This window comes from Dermochelys coriacea, chromosome 5 (genome assembly GCF_009764565.3).
Source record: "Dermochelys coriacea isolate rDerCor1 chromosome 5, rDerCor1.pri.v4, whole genome shotgun sequence".
Lineage (NCBI taxonomy): Eukaryota > Metazoa > Chordata > Testudines > Dermochelyidae > Dermochelys > Dermochelys coriacea.
The window spans coordinates 130,038,491-130,059,190 of record NC_050072.1 but is presented as its reverse complement, the minus strand read 5'-3'; the positions used below and the strand labels follow the sequence as shown (position 1 = coordinate 130,059,190).

The window sequence follows — 20,700 nt, the reverse complement described above, 5'->3', positions numbered from 1 at the left end:
TTTACAGCTATGGAAACCAAAAGAGAGGAGTTGTGACGTTTTTACAGAAGATCAGCAACACACCCAGAATAGAACAAAGTTTTTCTGAATGACAGTCCAATGCCCTATCCAGGGACTACTAGCACAGAAAGATGTTCACATACTGATAAGGGCTGTACTGTATTTTTTATTTGCTCCATAATTCAGACATGTTTCTAATACAGATTTCAGATTTTACAATAAATTAAAATCAGAAGGTGTAACAATTATGGCAAATGTACTGCATGTCAGTTATACTTCTGAATCACATCTCACTGAATATTAAACAAAATTAAATTGAAAATCCACAAAGATTCATTTTAGCTTTATTCTAGAAATTGAGAATGTAAAGGGTGATGCACAATTCTTGTGCCTTCAGTTTTTAATTAACAGGGATATACATTTTTAAATTTTTACAGTCCAAATCAAGTAACTTGTTTCTGTTTAGTAAAACAACAATGTAGTCTACAACTTCATTGGATAGTATCTGAGTTAACTGACAAAATTAAATGGATGATTTAATCGTTAAATGCTGTTGGGTCACTTTAGATACACAGTACTGGAAAACTGAAATTGCTTTTGATGAGTATATTGGTGAGTTGCCACTGAGTGATAGTTTGTATTACTAGCTCTCTGCATTTATAGAAAATTAATCATTTTATGTATTTATTATTATAATATTTGACTAGGATATAATGCTCATTACAGCAACTCTAAACTCTCCCACTTATACTCTTTTTACTGGAATTTTTTTATGGTAATAGCATTAAAAGGAAGCACATGTAGAAAAGGTAACTATGGTAGCCGGAAGAAACCATTGAAACAAATTAGATTAGCTCCAAGTATTATATAATGTAGCCTATAAATATATTCTAACAAAATTACTTCAGTACAAGTAGTTCCAACCAGCCTCAGTTCTGAAATGTTTAAAGGAAACAACATTCTTCTAACAGATCCTAATCCAGAATCACTTGTATTCTTCTACTTTCTCTTTCCAAGGCCTTAAGAACCTAATTCAAATCTAAGCATGTAAATCATATTTACATTTAGTAATCTAGGTAATTTAATGAGATTGAAAACGCAACACACTGTGTAACCTCAGTTCTACATTGTCATCTCCCAGAAGAAAATTAAACACAGGATTAGCAAAAGGTTAGCAATCTTGGCAAAATAATTGTACCAAGATTTACTATAGTAACACTATACAGGAAATACTACCAGCTGGACATGTTCATCTGCGCACCGGGAACATGGAGCTTATTAAAATAGCAGCCACAACAAGTGGATCTGTTAGACGCTAATCAACCTTGACTAAGCTGAGAGAATAAAGAACTAAACCCCCCAGGGAAAGCCACAGAAACCCTTATCAAAAAATCATGCCAAAAGTACACTTACCTAAATGTAAGAAGCCTGAGCTGGAAGAAGGAGGTGGTGCACTTTGTGTGGAAGGAAATGTACTAGATGTAGATGTTGCATTTGGATTAAGAAAATCTCCAAAGAGATCAGGACCGGACAGAGTCGGCTTCTCAGATCCTGATGACATTGTGAATGGGTCAAATGGATCAGCTAAAGAAAGAGGCAGAAAACAAAATTATCTTGAGGGCAGGCGTTACTGCAAATAAAAATCACAGGAAAAGACTTACACCCTCTTGGGCAGGGGCAATAAAGTGAGATCATGGGTGTCAATTGACAAAGCCTTTTGAAGTTTCTCTTCTTTCCAGCAGGAGTCAACCATCTGTCCCTGCCCCCCAGACATTAGTACTCACATGCTATTAGACAAGCAGAGCATTTCAGCCAATCACAGCCAGGGAAAACAATTATCCCTTCAAATGTAAATCCTTACCGATACTATAAAAATTCAACCACAACGCTCACTTTCTCTACACAAGCCGTTCCCTCAATCTTGAGTCATTCATTTCAGATCAACCCACATTTATCCAAAAATTCACATTAGTAGGGAGATTTTTTTTAAAAAGTCAGTGACAAGATAGGAATCCCAGAGCCCCAGATAAACTAGCAAAAACAAAACAGAATAGCCATAGTAGCAGGAAGGCATGACTAAAGGTGATTCAGGTACACAAAGAGTGTGACACAAGAGCTGGAGAAGACAGCAGCACAATGTCCAGGAGGGAGCTACTTCAGTGACCGCTGTCAAGGAGAGAACTAATTGGAACAGTATTTATACCCAGCAGGGGATGGCATGTGATAGCTAGCAGGAGGCTTGGCTCAAGCTCTGCTCTGTACCTGTTGCCCTCAAGGGTCAATAAACTTCAAGAACTAAGAGACTTCTACCAGTCTGACTCCAAAAAAACTAGAATCCAGAAGTGATAATCCGGCCCTGATGTATCTTTAGATAACATGATTATATTGCATATAATGCTGTAAAGCAGGGGTGGGCAAACTTTTTGGCCCGAGGGCAAATGGGGGTTGCAAAACTATATGGAGGGCTGGGTAGGGAAGGCTGTGTCTCCCCAAACACGCTGGCCCCTATCCGCTCCCTCCCACTTCCTGCCCCATGACTGGCCCCCCTTGGGACCCTGACTCCCCCCTCCTGGGACTCCCCACCCCTAACTGCTCCACTAGGACCCCACCCCCTATCTAAACGCCCCTTTTCCCTGTCCCCTGCCTGCCCCAACCCTTATCCACATCCCTGCCCCCGACAGGCCCCCGGGACTCCCATGCCCATCCAGCCCCCCCGTTCCCTGACCCCCCCCCAAACCTCTTCCCTATCCAAATGCCCCCTGCTCCCTGTCCCCTAACTGCCCCCCAGGACCTCCCGCTCCCTGCCCCCTTATCATATCGGAGGCAGCCACGCCACTGCGCTGCCTGGCAGGCCAGAGCGCTGGCAGCGCAGTGCCCTGAGGCTGCAGGGGACAGGGAACAGTGGGGGAGGGGCTGGGAACTAGCCTCCCCGGCCAGGAGCTCAGGGGCCAGGCAGGACAGTCCCATGGGCTGTAGTTTGCCCACCTCTGCTGTAAAGCATGTTATCCTGAACACTGAATCCTCATGCATATACAGCCTGCCTTTTGCTTCAGCATGCAGGTACAGACTCTGAGACATCAATCTGACTTAAGAAGGTAATATGCAAGTTGAAGCACCAGATATACTCATTCCTGTAATTCAACAAAACTACTATACGACTGTTACTTTCTTTATATAAATGTAATGATAGGTTGAGGTGCATTTTTCAGTGCTTTCCCACAGCTAAGTTATTGTACAAGGAGCACATCGTCAAAGGATAAACTACACTATATCTTTTAAGGATTCCTGCCAATGAGAGAAAATCCTAAACCTAAATAATTTGAATAATTCAAACAACTCAGCAATAATGAAGCAGTAAATAAATATTTCAGGGATCACAAAGTTATCTAGAATGCAGCAATGTAGCATGTAATTCTAACCTTCTGTCCAAATCTGATGACTTTTGTGCATTTAAGTTAGACCCTTTAACCAATTCCCAAAGCAAATGATGTCGTCGTAACAGGGATATTTTAGAATGACATTTACAGTGATGAAACTAGGGAAAAAAATTGGGTTGAAGGAACATTTAATACTACATTAAGCTTGAAGGAATTCTGCACTCTAGAACTAAGACTAATTCTAAATCAGGAATCAACTGATGGATCCTAGTCCTCTTAGCCCTCTTAATAAAGGAAAGTGGGACTTTTATTACAGAAATAAAAATAATTTACTTTCTGAAGATCAGGCAGTTGGGAAGGTTTTGATTAACTGTATATATTCTCCTTGCATTTTAGGCTTATTAAGTGTGGATGCTGAATTATATGAGGATCAAGACCTAGCACTGGCCCAGTTCTGTCCACACACTGTCAAAGAATCAGACTAGTAACATCCAGTAGTTCTTTAATGATGTGTTAGTATCACTTCCTAGAGCTTCTGTCTTGTGACAGGGATAAATGACTGTATACAAGTGCAAGACTCAGATAGTAATGATTGAATTGTCTTTCACTCAAAGCTACTATCAATCTCTGGAAAATGTTAGGAAGAAATGGGTAATCATCCTTCCCTGTGTTGGCAACACAAGTTATGTACGCTGATCCAGAGAGGAACATAAAACAAATAAACACTTTTGCATGCAGGACAGTGCAAGGTTTTGCTTTGGCATGATTATTTTTTTTAAACGAAGTAAGATGAATTTGTGTAAAACTCAGCTGAAGCTGTACTTCAAAGTCATGAAAACAGGGAAAAACGCAACATTGTCAATGTCATATTTTGAGCAAAGGTGCCTTTTTCCAATGAAGGTAGCAGTCCCCACATTGTAAGCTTGAACCATGTGAAAAACTTAAGTGTTATCAAGCAATTATTCTGGTCATAAGAAACAAAGTACATAGCAAAAAGTTTAAGTATTATGTGCCCCTTTCGCAGATTCTCATGATAGACTGTAACAGATCTTTTAGGTTTCGATCAAAACATGATATTAACATAGTGTACAAACAGAAAAATAGTAAAGCAGCTAATTATTGCCTCATTCAGTTATTCACACTATATCACAATTCCAAAGTAGAGAGAACTAAGTTACATACCAGCAGAAGACAATGTTGTGGGTGGAGATGTACTCTGGTTACTGGCTGAAGGCTGAGGTTGACTGCTGAAAAAGAAGTCTGCCCCTTCTCCTAGAAGGTCCCCAGTAGACTCTTCTGAAATCTGCGACGTGCTACCCACAAGCAAATTGTTCAGTAAGTCTGCGTTGCTAGATGAGCTCTTCATCTCTGAGGCAGTTTGATTCTGCTCTGATGGAACATCAGAGTCTAGTCCCAATAAATCTATATGGTCTTCCAACTGAGGTTCTCGTGGTTGGGCACATGGAGTTTCAAAATTAGCTTCAAAAAATATATTTGCATCTTCTTCTGGAGGACTGGGTTTTTCTTTTTCTTCAACTAAATTGGTTCTTCCTTCACAAGGAAATGCAGAAAATTCTTCATCTGATGGGTCACTTTCATCCCTGTCATCAATCAGTCCAAGAGGATTCTCTTTAGACAAGCGGTCCTCTGCTCCAGTCTCTGGATCTTTTCCTTCTATTGAATGAATAAAAACAGATTTACCTTTTTAAAACATCTTGAAGTTAACAGGATTCTCCTGCTCAACCAAGATAAACCAGGTTCAAGTGCCAGGGTCTGAACTTAAAGCTCGTTGCACAAGAAAGCTCAGGGGGCAGGCACACAGAAGTGAATTGCCATTGGCTTGCCAAGCTCAGAAAAGGTGGTAGAAAAGAGGGAGGGGGAAAGAAGCTTGTTTTCCTGCAGGTTTATTCTCTGGCCACTAGAGGCCAGGACTGCTGCTACTGAGCCCTAGCTACAAATGCTCCAGTCCCCTCGTCTCCTTCTATCCTCAGAGCACATGCCCCCCTCCCCACAGAGCCAAGGGAGTAGAATGGCTCTGACTGCCAGGAGCACATGGACCGGAAATGTGACTAAGTATATTCCTCCACCACTCAACATGTGCATCTATTATCACTGCACAATTAAAGCAGACCCTTTGTGCTGGACAAGGAGATATGATCTGAGTTGGGGATGGGAGTGAGACAGTGGGGAAGAGCCTTCAGTCTGACACTCCCCTTCAGGGCACTGAATAAATTATGGTTTAAAGGGCTTTGTATTATACTGCTGCTCTAAAATCAGTGGTAACCACTGTCACCAATGGCACCCCAGCAATTTTACTGTCAAGTGCTGGGGAAAGCCAGGAACCGCGTGGAGACACAGGGCTCTCTGAAAACACCAGAGCAGGCAGGCCATGTTTTCAGTCCAGATCATGCCGGAATTTCTTGGCCACTCCACCTGCTCGCTTAGCAGCCAGCATCCATAAAGGAAGGGGGAGGATACAGCCTTGCCTCAGTTTGATTTGTGAGCAGCAATGCATGACTATTACATAAGAACAGCGCTACTGGGTTATACCACGGGTCCATCTAGCCCAGTATCCTGTCTTCCGACCGTGGCCAGGGCCAGGTGCCCCAGAGGGAATGAACAAAACAGGTAATCATCAAGTGATCCATCTCCTGTCGCTCATTCCCAGCTTCTGGCAAACAGAAGCTAGGGTCACCATTCCTGCCAATTCTGGCTAATAGCCATTGATAGACCTATCCTCCATTAATTTATCTAGTTCTTTTTTGAACCCTTTTATGGTCTTGGCCTTCACAACATCCTCTGGCAAGGAGTTCCACAGGTTGAATGTGCTTTGTGTGAAGAAATACTTCCTTTAATTTTTTTAAACCTGCCGCCTATTAATTCCATTTAGTGACCCCTAGTTAATGTGTTATGAGAAGGAGTAAACAATTTCCTTTACTTTATGCTGATTTGAAGATCCCAAATGAAGGTGGACAGCAACATTTGCAGACCTGAAAAGCTCACTCATTTTCTAAATGGTTTTTACTTGCACTCTGATGAGGCAACACACAAAACTGAAGTAATCATGATCTGTCCCTTTGCTACCACTACGCAACGCTGTGGCAATCCTTGCAGGTGTGGGAGAGACAACTGATGTACTGCACAAGAGATTAGTCCTTTTGGTAAATAATTAGTAACTTCACTTACCTTCCCAATCCAGAGTATGGAAGAAGTTATTTCCATCAGTGCTGCTGCTCTGTGGAGAGTCTGGCTCAGTAGGTGCGCTTTCAGGAGATTGTTCCGATTTAGACTCTTCTGCTTCATACTGGGCTGTTGAACCTGGCTGTCTAGGCAGTTCAGGTTTACCTGCCAGATGGAATTTCAAGCCAAAAACCTTAGATATACACTTCTGACGTTGAAAAAAATGCAGATTGTGTCAATCCTAACATGCAGCATGTGGTATTTTACTCAAAAACATATCAAGGCAGCAGTCAGGAAGTAACTCTTGGTTGGATCTCATGAGCAAGCTGCTATTCTTTGTGTAGGAAAAAGGCCATACAGCTGTGAATTTAGGATGGAATATTAACCCTGGTTTCAGCCACACACGTAACAGCAGTGAAATTAAATTAAGGTATCAGACTTAATATTCTAGGAGAGTTGTGTGTCCTATATTTAAACTGATGTGACTCTATTCAAGTCAGTTGCCTTCAGGCTTCTGGTTCTTTACAGCATAGCAGTAACACACTGTAGATATTACAAAATAGAACAAGTTGGATAGGAGGGCTGTGAACAAAACTCAGCCATTTCAAAACATAGGAAATAAAGAGCCCTCCGTTTCTCTTCCCCCACAATACAATATCCAAAAAGAACAGGATCAATGAAACTCATAGAAAGTACTTAAAGGGTAGGGCAACAACAGTGTACCACTGATATAGGATGCAAAGCTGTCAACCTCAGCTTGGAAGCAGGTGAGTGACAGCACCCTGCTCATGCAGGAATTGGTCACTTTCCTTACTTCAATGTCACGTACTGGGCTGGAGGGATATTGTAAGAAGCTAGGGAAGATTGATTTATCAATGACTCTGTAGTCTCACATGAGAACAATCGCTCCATGCCAAATCAAAGAGTACAAATAGAAGTACAGCTGTAGCAGTGGGACAGGCTAGCCACCCCAGTACAATCCTGCCAAGGACCCTAAGCACGTACTCGGAGCAGCTAGCTTGCCCCACCCTAACTACGTTCTTATTATTAGTGCGCTAGCTCAAAACAGTGTGCATACGCCTACCCAAAACGACAATTATGCTTCCAGCTCAAGTGTCGACATACCCTAATGCCAGCAGCGTAGTGTCTGACTTACTGGAGTGCTGCAATATCATCTTTGTTTAAAAACCAAAAAAGATTCACAAAAAATACAGGATGGGATATGCTAAACATTAAAGGGGTCCTTCCAACTCAGCTTTGGTCCCAAGTTTAAGTTTTGTTAAAACAAATTTATGAAGATCCAAGAATAAAAACTATAACATTTATCTTAAGTTTCAAAATTATATATATATTTCATATTCTCCCCTCCAATTTTTGAAACCCAAACATTTCAGGGCTAAGGATCTAAGTTAAATCAACTTCCAGGATTTTCTTTTTCTCGAGATGAGGCAAATTCAGAAAGTAAAGGAGCATAGTAACTAAGTGTTTAAAAAAAAAAATTCTCCCACTTCCAATACCAACACCTTAGATTAATGTAAAACAAAAAATTTTGTTCGCAATATGGATTTAGTTGAATGTCCTAACTAGAATACAATATAAAAGGGAGATTACGTTAAGGAAAGAATAACAAGTCTTACTGCAAAATGCAAGCCTGGCAGAAATATACTTTTCTAAAAACATACGAAAAGTGACTATATGTTGGATCAAGAGAAAAGTGAGGAAAAAAGCAAATACATTGAATTTAAAAAGATAAAAGAAGCAGAAAGACAATAAGTGAGGTCCTATTTATTCTCTAAATACAGCCATGTTGAAGAACGTTAAAGAAAGGATGAAGGAGTGAACATGAAAACTAATGAGACTAAGAAAAAAGCAAACACTAAATATGGAAATCCTGGCAAGAATTACTAAAAATATATCCAGAACGAGGAAGTTGTATAAAGAGACAAGACGCAATGTTAAAAAAGTGAGATCCCTTCAGAACAATGGATACAATGGAATGCGGAGGAAATCTTAAGAGAAACAATCCATAACTCTACTGGACTAGGCACAAGAAATATCTCAATAACAATATATTTTGAACCATGGGTATGAAAGGCCACTTATGGAGAATGTGAGAATACTTCGAACTGCACTGATGAAAGTGTAAGCTCAGCTAATCAGCAAAAGCTGAGGGAATTCTCCCCAGGCTTTGGAGGCAAAGGGCTAAACTGCCAAGTATTTTTGTTTGACGTGTCACTCCAAATAGGGCCTCCAGAGCTCTAAGAAAAGGTGAAAACAGTGCCAATATAGATAAAAAGACTGGGCTAATTTCAATCTAGTATTAAGGAAAAACACCTTAAATATTCCTTAACAAAAAGCAAGGGTACGGCACAGCTGTTCACAAGAATTAAGTTTTCCCTTTTAAAGGTCTGTTTAAAAACTTATGTCTGAAAACTAAAAATGAGTCCTGAACTGGAATGCTTTAAAAGGATAGGAAACGGGCTAAAGTTTCTAATGCCTCCAAAGTTAAGCTTTACCAAATTTTGATAAAATCTCTTGTTGTTCCTCCCGACTGGAGAAAAGGATCTTGGGATTCAGTCCCTTTGTGTTCAAGTTATCCCATGGCGTTCGTTCACTACAGGGTCTGTCTCTGGGCTCCACCTCCACTTCCAGATTCACTTGAAATAAGTCAGGATATTTCTCTTGAATGTCACAAGCATCCAGATCATACCTGTAATATGTTGATGCAATAAAAATCACAAATCAAAAAACTTTCAAGGCAAATATTCAATCAGCCCATCAGGCTCACTATCTTGGACTTCAACAAGTTAAGTGACTAGTACTTCTACAGAATTGGTGTGCAAAGCATAAAACCAATTGGATTTGGTAATTTTTTCCCTGTTTAATCTCACAGGGATGATTTATTATGAAGAAATTTAAAAAAAACCCTCATCAAAAGACGTTGAGTCAAAGGAAGTGTAGTCAATCAAAAGCCAGGACTCATTTTATTAAAAATGAAAGCTATCCATTTCCAACACTACTAAAACACATACTCCTCTGTAGATCTGTTGATCTGGCAAGTAAAATAATTTGAAAAAATTTTCTGCAAGTTGTGTTCAGCAAAATATTCACGTACTTAGCAAATTTCACTGTAGTGGCATTCCGGGGCACAAAACCTGTGTGGAACTGAATCTGGAACATCTTCATTGAAGCCATCTATGGGGAGGAGAAAACATAGCATAATTACATAATTCTGTGTAACAGAAGCTAAGGACTCTGTATCTTACTTTCCTTTTGGTAGAAAGCGTTTTTGATATTCGTGAACGTATTCTCTTTCAGTTCAGTTTCTCTAAACATACAGTAGCTCCATATAGCATTTTTTTGGGGATGGCTGAATTTGGACTTGTTTATTTCTATTTTTCAAGTAAGTTGGTAGTACCATTGAAGAAACACCATCAGAAATAAAGACACAAGGGACATGATTCTAATCTCACTTACACCTGTACAAATTGGGAAAAGCTTCATCAAAAGCTAGTACAGCATGCTCAAACTCAAGACAAGCAGTGGCAGATTAGCCACTCAGGGGTCCCAGCCAACCAATTCGCTCTGCCCGGCGCTCCTGCTGGGGAGCAGGGAAGACCCCATGCCCCAACCTCGCCCTCCAGTAGGAGCGCCGGGCGAGTGGGGGAAGCCCCTGCGCCCTGACCCCGCTCCCTGGCAGGAGCACCGGGAAGGGGATAGGGGGACTGCAGGCAGAAGGGATGGGGAGAGGCCCCCACTTTCTCTTGCCCAGAGCCCCACAAACCCCTAATCCGCCTTTGAAGACAAGACATAATTCTGTAGGTAGAACTCTGGATCTTTCAGTACTTTTCAAAAATAATTAACATTTACAGGGATCCATCTACAGCACTGAGGGAGAACAGCCTAAACAGAACCAGATGTATTAATCAAGTGAAAGTTTGTCACAGTATGTCATGGGTATGCAAGGACTTCTGTTTCCTGTGCAATATCCTGGTAGTCAATCTCACATTGGCCAGCATAATAGGGTTGTTTTTTTTTTTAAACTGATTCATGATATCCATCTAACTTATCCAACTCTTTCTTCCGCTGACAGACAAGACAATTTTCCCATCTGCAGGCACCAACGTAAGTAGCTTGCCTTTATTTACATGTATACATCAGTCCTGGAAGAGAGGTAGCCAAAAAGTACACAGGGCAATCCATCCTTTTAGGAATCTCAGCCCAAAGCTAATGCTAGGCTCCCTGAGACCAAAAGAGAGAGCAAACTCCCCTGCTGCTGCCTGCAATTAGGGTGACCAGATAGAATGTGAAAAATCGGGACGGGGTTGTGGGGGGCACCTACATAAGAAAAAGCCCCCAAAAATCAGGACATCTGGTCACCTTACCAAACACCACTCTCCAAACACCACTGCATCTTGCTCAGAGCCATGTACTATGAAGGTAAAACACAGCATGTCTTCCCAAGACACAACAGTTGCTCATACTTTAATTAAAAGAGCTTGGAAGCTGTAGAAAAGCACTATCTGGAGATACCTGCTGCAATATTTGTAACACTACAGTATCAAACACCAAGGAAACTCAAATCTAAACTTGACTCCTAACTTCAAAAAGGAGTTAATTTTTAAAAAAGGATATATTTGCAATAAATGTATTGTGAACAGTACAAATAGGATAATCCTCTTTCTTACTGATGTGTATTCACTTGATTATGAAGAGCAGCATTTACCAGATTAACATACATAAATTTAAGGCAAGGCAACATGTTTCATTATTAGTTTTAACTGCTATTGTAATATCTTCATTTCAGTCAAAATCCATACAAGACAACCCAGTTCTACAGAATAACCAAGTGCAATTTGGAAGATCAGAATGGACAAAGTCACATTAATGGTCAAAACAGGGAAACTCCATTACTGGGACTGTCACTGCCCATACCTATTCTGCGGCTTGGAGTTCCACTAGGACAAAGAGCTAAAATAGAGAGATCATGGCAATAGACATGTTAAAAGTTTAGTGTCCAAGACTCTTAACTGGTAAGTGCTCAGTCCTTTAAGAAGTCAAACAATTTATCTAGGAGCCTAACTTTACACACATATTTTTTAAAAGTCTTGGCTTTGTTCCAGAGGACAAAATGTCTTACACACCCTCCTTCTAGTAAGACACAGCTATCCTTATCTTACCAACCTCTGTGGCTTTTGAAAAAAGTGAAATCAGCTCTACTTATTTTGTAGCCAATAATAGACATTTATAGTTTCAAGTAGTAACCTTCAGGGCTAGTTCTCCACTTTCAATGCACTAGCAGCAATTTTCATAGTCAACAAATATCAGTGTTCAATTACCAGGAAGTGGGAAAAGCTTCCAAGAAAGGCACCAAGAACTGCTTATGACTGGATAGAGGCCTCCCTCAACATTTAACCAAATGTTATTCAAGCGACTTCTTTGCTGAGTTGGGAGCAAGATTTTTCTGAGCTGGCAAGAGTCCAATTAAAATCCCACATGGAAAGCAAGTTTTCCAAATAGACAGTATGTCAGCCACAGGCTACATGTAAGATACTACACTTGCTGGAGCAATGGTCTGATCCAGTATTTTAAATCCTACCGATTCACACAGATTCCATTGCAGGCCACAGAACCTCACCTACCCACTCCTGTAATAGTCCCGTAACCTATGGCTAAATTACTAAATCCTCAGATCTTGATTTAAAGACTTCAAGTTACAGTGACTCCACCATTTAATCTAGTTCAAACTAGCAAGTGACCATGCCCCATACTGTAGAGGAAGGTAAAAAGCCTCCAGGCGCTCTGCCAATCTGACCTGGGGAAAAATTCCTTCCTGACCTCAAATATGGCAATCAGTTAGACCCTGAGCATTTGGGTGAGACCCACCAGCTGCACACCTGGGAAAGAATTCCCTATAGTAACTCAGAGCCCTCCCCATCTAGTGTCATTTTTGATGGCTGGAAATACTTGCTAAAAGCAGTTGCAGATGGGCCATATGCCACTGTAGGCAACCACATCATACCATCCCCTCCATAAACTTATCAAGCTCAGTCTTGAAAAAAGTTAGGTTTTTTTTTTGCTTCCACTACCCTCCTTGAAAGGAGAACTGTTGCAGAACTTCACTCCTCTGATGTTTAGAAACCTTTGTCTAATTTCAAGCCTAAACTTATTGATGGCCAGTTTATATAAGGTTTCAGAGTAGCAGCCGTGTTGGTCTGTATTCTCAAAAAGAAAAAGGAGTACTTGTGGCACCTTAGAGACTAAAATTTATTTGAGCATAAGCTTTCGTGAGCTACAGCTCACTTCATTGGATGCATAAAATGAAACATATAGTAAGAGATAGATTAGACAGACAAGTTGGAAGTTAACTAATTAGCCCCTCACAGTTTGTATGGTAAGATGAGCTATTATTAGCAGGAGAAAACAAAAAACCTTACGTAGTGATAATCAAGATGGCCCATTTAGACAGTTGAGAAGAAGGTGTGAGGATACTTAACTTAAGGAAATAGATTCAATATGTGTAATGACCCAGCCACTCCCAGTCTCTATTCAAACCCAAGTTAATGGTATCTAGTTTGCATATTAATTCAAGCTCAGAATAAATGGACACAAATCTGACATCAGGAATCATAACATTAAAAAACCAGCAGGAGAACACTTCAACCTCTGTGGCCACTCAGTAAAAGATTTAAGGGTGGCAATTTTGCAACAGAAAAGCTTCAAAAACAGACTCCAACGAGAAACTGCTGAGCTTGAATTAATATGCAAACTAGATACCATTAACTTGGGTTTAAATAGAGACTGGGAGTGGCTGGGTCATTACACATATTGAATCTATTTCCTTAAGTTAAGTATCCTCACACTTTGTCAACTGTCTAAATGGGCCATCTTGATTATCACTACAAAAGTTTTTTTCTCCTGCTGATAATAGCTCATCTTAACTAATTAGCCTCTCACAGTTTGTATGGTAACTTCCAACGTGTGTGTGTGTGTGTGTGTGTGTGTGTGTGTCTTACTATATGTTCCATTCTATGCATCTGATGAAGTGAGCTGTAGCTCACAAAAGCTTATGCTCTAATAAATTTCTTAGTCTCTAAGGTGCCACAAATACTCCTGTTCTTTTTGCGGATACAGACTAACACGGCTGCTACTCTGAAACCTGTCAAGAACAGAATACAATATTCCAGGTGAGGTCTCTCCAGTGCCTTGTATAATGGCAACAACACTCCCTTACCTTAACTGGAAACACCTCGCCAGATGCATCCTAGTACTGAATTAGCCTTTTTCATGGTCACATCACATTGGCAACTTATAGTCATGTTGTGATCAACCAATACACCAGGTCTCTCTTCCACCTGTTGTTTCCAACTGATTAAGTCCCCAGTTTATAGCAAAAAGTCTTGTAGTGCATGGCCTTGCTCTTTGCACTATAAAATTTCACCCCATTTCTATTACTCCAGTTTTCAAGGCCATCCAAATCTTCTTGTAGAATATTGCAGTCCTCTTCCACATTGGCAATACTCGCAACTTTGTGTCACCCACAAATTTTATTAGCATACGCCCACTTTTTGTGCCAAGGTGATTAACGAAAATTTTAAAATAAGATTAGTCCCAAGACCAATTCATGAGAAACTCTACTAGTAACCTCCCTCCAGTCTGACAGTTCACCTTTCAGTATGACCCATTGAACCAGTTCTTTACCCACCTTTCAATTCTTTTATTAAATGTCCATCTTCTCCAATTTAGCTAATAATTTCCCATATGGAACTGTATCAAAAATCTTACTGGAATCCAGGTACATAATATTTACTGCACTTGCTTCGTCTAGAAAATCAGTTATCTTTTCAAAGACAGATCAGATTGGTCTGGCATGATCTCTCTTTTGTAAAACTATGTTGTATTTTACCCCAATTACCATTTACCTCTATTTCCTTAACTACTTTTTCTTTCAAAATTTCTTCTAAGACCTTGCATATAATTGAGGTCAAACTGACGGGCCTGTAGTTTCTTTGGTCACTTTCATTTCTTAAACGTATTTGCAATTCACCAGAGTATGACTCCCGAGTTTAAGAATTCATTAAAAATCCTTGCTATTGGGATCAGTTCCTTTAATATTCTTGGATGGAGATTATCCAAGTCCCCTGACTTGGTCATTAAATTCTTTGAGCTTGACTTCCAAACTCAGATGTGGTAATTTCTACTTCCATATCCTCATTCCCATTAAATCACCCTGCCAATGTCTCCAGTCTCATCATAATGACAGGTTTCAGAGTAGCAGCCGTGTTAGTCTGTATTCGCAAAAAGAAAAGGAGTACTTGTGGCATCTTAGAGACTAACAAATTTAGAGACTAACAAATCGTATGCATCCGATGAAGTGACTTGTAGCTCACGAAAGCTTATGCCCAAATAAATTTGTTAGTCTCTAAGGTGCCACAAGTACTCCTTTTCTTTTTCCAGTCTCATTGTTACTCTTATTAAAAACGGAGGCAAGAATCTGTTTATGCTTTGGGCCATGCCTAAATTATCTTTTATCTACACTCCATCCTCTGTGCTTCGCAGTCTCACTTCTTCTTTCCTTATTTTCATGGCTAAAGAACCTTTTACTGTTGGTTTTAACTTTGTATGCAAGGTCCAACTCTGCTTGGATTTTGGCAGTTCTCACTTTTTGCCCTATATCTTCTGGCTTCCAAGAGGTAGTTTTCCTTGCTGATCCATCCCTTCCTTCCATTCCTTGTAGGCTTTTTGCTTTCTCTTAATAACTTGTTTGAGATGCTTGCTCATCCAGTTTGGTCTACAACCCTGCCCCATGAATTTTTCCTCTTGGTTCAGATGCAGGCTCCAGGTAGTTTCTGCAATTTTGACGTAAAGTCATTCCAAACCTGCTTCACATTCAGATTTTTGTGTTCTTCAGTCCAGTCCACTTCCCTAACTAATTCCCTTAATTTTGTGAAATTTGTCCTTTGGAAATCAAGGATCTTAGGTGCAACCCTAGTTGTCTATCCTTCCATTTAGCTTAAACTGAATTAGTTCATGATCACTTGAACCAAGGTTGTCCTCTACAACCAATTCTTCTTTGAGGACCTGGCTACTCACCAATACTAAATCTAAAATGGCATCACCTTTTGTTGGTTTGGTGACTATTTGGTGAAGAAATCCATCAGCTATCACATCCAGGAATAGCTGGGCCCTACCATTATTAGTAGCATTTGTCCGCCAATCTATAGCCTCGGAAATTAAAGTCCCCTATAAGCACACAAATCCCAATAATATTTATTTCATTAACACTATTAAAGAGGTCTCTATCCATATCCAGATCAGATCCTGGAGGTCTGAGGCAGACCTCAAGCACTATCCCAGTGGAGCCCCTGTTATCCTTTCTTCTCCAAAGTGATTTTGACCCAAACAGATTCAGTTTTATCATTCCATCACTCCTAAATTTCTTTACAGTCTACCTCATCATTAATATACAATGCTACTCTACCACCTTTACCTTTATTTCTGTCTTTCCTGGACAGCACATACCCTTCAATCCCTGTACTCCAGTCAGACTACTATTCCACCATGTTTCTGTTATCCCTATAATAATCTGGTTTCACTTCCTGCACTAGTAGGTCTAGTTCCTTCATTTTGTTACTTAGGCTCCTTGCATGAGAGCGTACAGACATCCTAGTTGTTTCTGCTTGGCTTTGCCCAGATTCCTGGTCTGATTAGGTACAGTCATTCTACTGCCAGTATCACCTGACTGTTATTGGCAGTGGTACTGGCACTATCTTTCCTCTTGATGTACAATCTCCTACCCTCTGTTGTTCCCTTCTCCTTTGCTGAATCCTCTAGGACTCGATTTTCCTTCCATTTTTTATTAGTATTAGGCATGGAGATAACATGAGCATCTTCACAGAATTCCTAGTTTAAAGCCCTTTTAATCAGTTGAGCCAACCTCCATCCTAGAAGTCTATTTCCCTCCCTACTCAGGTGGAATCCATCCCATGAGAACAGTCCTCTAACCATGAATGCCTCACAGGGGCTGAGCATCCAATGCCCTCTTTATAGCACCACTGCTTGAGCAGGCTCACCATAATCAGTGGAATACTACCTTTTCCTAGAGAAGGAGAGTGAAGATCACATGAGCATCCATTTATTTACCTGTCTTTCCCAGCTTGGCATACTCTTCCTTAGAGAGACTCTAGCAGTATCATTTGTTCCCATATGAAGGAAAAATCAGTGGATCCTTTTCTGCTCCCATTAGGATCCTCTTCAGCCTCAGTTCCACATCATGTATGTTAGCTCCCAAAAGATAGCACACCCTTCTGTTCTCTGGATCAACTCTGGTGACAGATCTGTCTGCACTTAGTAAGGAGTCTCCAGTCACTTGGACGTGCGCCTTTCTGGTGCTGTCACAATTCTCTGGCCTTCCCCCTTCTATTTTTTCTGGCTGCAAGTCCTCATCTTTTGTTCTCATTTGCAACCTTCTGTGAATCTGCTACTGGTATTCTTTTTTGTGAAGCCAAGTAAGCAATCAACACAAAGACATGCAGATATAAAAAAGTTTCACCAGCTGACCTCTCTCGGCCCGGTTATATACAAGGAATGCCTGAAAGCCATATCAAAACCTTGATTTTTTTTTTTTTAAATTCCTCACTGTACAGACATTGAGCTGCTCACTGACTGCTTTGTGCGTGCAGCAAAACGTTTTGGCTTAATGATCAGTCTAAAGAAGACAGAAGTCATGATCTAGTATCGACCGGGAAGTACTGCAATTACTCTAGTTGCCTCCATTGATGATGTACCACTCAAGGTCACTGACAAATTTTTGCAGCCTAGGCAGTGTTGGGTCATGTGAGGCAATGACGATATTACAAAGCTCATTGATACAGACAGTGATGCCTCTGGACAACTTCAGTGTCATCACTGGAATGAACAAGGTATCAGACTGCCAACAAAAATTCTTGTTTACCTTGCCATCGTCATCCCCACACTCTTCTATGGCTGCAATATGTAAACCACTTAACAACACGACATAAAATCCTGGTACCTATTCCACGTACGATGTCTGTCTACAGCTGATAACAGGTATATAATGGCAAGATTTAGTTCCAGATATTGAGGGATCCTTAAGTTTTGCAATATATCACAGGCATTGAAGTTTTTATAGCAAAAGCACAGCTGTGATGGTGCGGTCATGTGGTCCGTATGCCTGAGAATAGAATACCAGACAGTCTTCTACGGAGAATTGCAACTGGAACTCATTTAGGGACAGACCAAGAAAACGTTACATGGACACTCTCAAGGTCAACCGCCAATTTTGTAAGACTTCAACATCTGGGAGCACTTAGCCCATGACAAGATGCAATAGTGGCAGCTCTGCCATCTTGGACTGAAACATTTTGAGATTCATGGATTGCTGCAATCAAGAAGAAGCATGCGAGGCATAAAGCTAAAAAGCAGAGCACATTCATCTACAATTGTCTTCACTGGTGGCACTTGTGTACAGAGCTACAGGTCCAAAACTGGTCTCTTCTCAGGATCCATAATAAGTGACTGCAGCTCAGCTGTCCCAGTCAACAGACGACTCCATTACTGTGCAGAACGCTCCCTGAAAATAATCTGGGAGAGAGTTTTACAGAGTTTGATTGCAGATGCTGTCTCAGAAGTTCAACATCTGGATTATCTCTACCTCTATTACTTTACCAAGACATGGAATTAGAAATTCAAGGAAATTCTCAAGCTATTTTCAAGTTTTAAATAATTGCTGGAAAACCTGAGTATTATCCCCATCAGCTGACTGTAGGAACTGAATGCTGCACAAGTTACCAACGGCCCATTTTTCCTAACCATGTATTTTCTTTATTAGCAAACTGAACTAAAACTACAAAGTTGTGATTTCTAATAGGAACCAGAAAAATCATCTAAATGAATGTCTTCCAGGTTGGTGATTTTCCAGACTTGCCAAGAAAGTTTGCCTAAAGTTTCTTGTAAATCATTATGTTTTATATGAAGAGCTGTCTGACTGAAGTGGATAGCCGCAAACAAGACAGTAATCCCTATATGCCAGTTACAGATGGTAAACGTATGCCATGAGCTAGCTGCACATGTTCTCAGTGTAAGTTAGAAATTGTAAACTTGATTGTTATTTTACTTCCGAGTCAGGGATTTCTGAGGTTGTAGTGTGCGGAGATTGAGCTGCAACAGATTCACATGACTATGATGTAGCCATGGTGGAACGTAGAATGGACTTCCATCTTCAACGGTCCCTTGCAAGTTTTCTTTCTTTGACAAGACCAGTGTAGGAGGATCTGAGCTGCTTAAATCCCTAATAATTGCATCTTCCAATCTCTTTCGTGATTAGCCTTGCACTCTACTTCCTTCAACTGTAGCTCTATAAAAAACTTCTATAAAAGCGTATCTTCTTCTGCATGTTGGGCATGACCCCAGCATTGAAATCTTGTTCTCAACTGGTGCAAGACTGCAGCAAGCCAGGATCATTCAAGTACCTCATTTGACAAAAATCAAACCAATCAATGTTAAGAATACACCATAACTTCTGACACTGAAAAAAAAAAAATTAGTCTCCTCTCCTCAACTGGTTTTAATGGCCATGATTCTTTTCCACCTAACAGTTATCATGACTACAGTATTGAACCCTCATATCTCAGTTGTGTCCCAGGCATCTTGCCACCCAAACCGAGGCCTTGGAAGATGCTGAAACGTCATTTATGCAAGACCAATCCGACGCGTAACTTCTTTGGTAATAAAACCTCCTGCTGACAACTGAATACCCAGATAGATACAACTATTCACCCATTCAATGTCATTGCCATCTACATGCAACATCAGCAGATCATTCATTTCCATTTTATAGGAGACATGCATAGCTTTGGTTTTTATCACCACTGATCTTGCGTCCCATAGATTCTGCAGTTTTTTGCAGCATTAACTATAGGAGGTAAATAGTCTCTCCAAGACAGACAGTATCAGCTGCATACCTGAGTTTCTCAAGATGAATTTTTAAATTTCACACCTCCTACTTGGGCCTCAATCAGTGTTGTCTATTGGATAGTCTATTAGAACATTAAAACACAAAAGAGAATGTATTCCTGGTGTACCCCCGATTCTACTGAAAACCATCTGTAATAGAACCATTGACCCTCACACAACTAAATGTATCATAGTACAGTTCCTCCACTAGGCACATTAAGTCCTCAAGCATGCCATAATGGTTTAGCAACATCCACAGTGCTGATGAGTCCATTGAGTCAAAATCAGCTGCAAAGTCCATAAATGCAATTTCAATTTCTTTTGTCACTCTAGCTGCTCTTTAACATTCCATGGAGTATATATAGCTGGGGTGGCCAAACCACAGCATGTAAGCCACATGTAACTTTACAAGAGTTGAAGTGCGGCTCTTGGAGCCCCTTTCCCCATTCTGGTAGACAGAGAATGTTTGGGGGAGTTTGGGGTTTTTGCCCAACAGGGGATGTCTCTCTCTCTCAGGGTTTCAGTCCCATGGGAGGCGCCTGCTAGGGCTTGGGGCTTCAGCAGAAGTGGGATTGAAGCCCCAAGCCCCAGCAGGCGTGCCCTGGCTCTCGAACTTCTGAAGATTGGAAGGTCAGTAAATTTGGCCATCCTTGATATATAGCATGGATTGTCGATTGACCTGGATGGTGTTCTCTCATTTTTAGGTTGAGACAGTATTTCCATCAGTTCAGTTATATGATCATAAGCACCTTCCCTGGGATTGACAGCAGCATTATTCCTCTATAATGTGAGCAAACTGAATGGTCTCCGCCCGCACCTTTCAAAAAAGGATGAAGCCCCTTTTCCAATCTTCTGGAATGTGACTGGTTTCCCAAATTTTTAAGGCAACTCTATGAAGTCAGTGAACTAAACCACACCCTTCAGCAGTTCTGATTAAATAATGTCAATACCAAGTGATTTATTACTTCATAACTGGTTGACTGCAAATATCACTTCCTCTAATGTCACCAGCCTGTTTTCTGCTGGGTTCATTTGTTGATTAAGGACTCTGTTCTGACCTTCCAGTGCATCCATTCTGCACCATGCCTTTTTTTCCTCTCCCATAATTTGATGGCCTCCTCAGTAATCCAGTTGCTGCTGCTTTATTCTCCTTAGTCCCAGTTATCCA

General features: G+C 40.7%; 1 protein-coding gene across 2 annotated transcripts in view; it reads right to left on the bottom strand.

Moving 5' to 3' along the window:
* Nucleotides 1-20,700, bottom strand: part of GAK (cyclin G associated kinase) — a 116,026-nt gene that overhangs the window by 28,916 nt on the left and 66,410 nt on the right. For both annotated transcript variants that reach the window (XM_038402083.1, XM_043514261.1), the window contains 5 exons: nucleotides 9,673-9,752; nucleotides 9,074-9,267; nucleotides 6,564-6,722; nucleotides 4,560-5,051; nucleotides 1,414-1,584 (listed from right to left, as the gene is read on the bottom strand). In XM_038402083.1, the coding sequence (XP_038258011.1) occupies nucleotides 1,414-1,584; nucleotides 4,560-5,051; nucleotides 6,564-6,722; nucleotides 9,074-9,267; nucleotides 9,673-9,752 (1,096 nt within the window). The remainder of the gene's footprint in view (nucleotides 1-1,413; nucleotides 1,585-4,559; nucleotides 5,052-6,563; nucleotides 6,723-9,073; nucleotides 9,268-9,672; nucleotides 9,753-20,700) is intronic.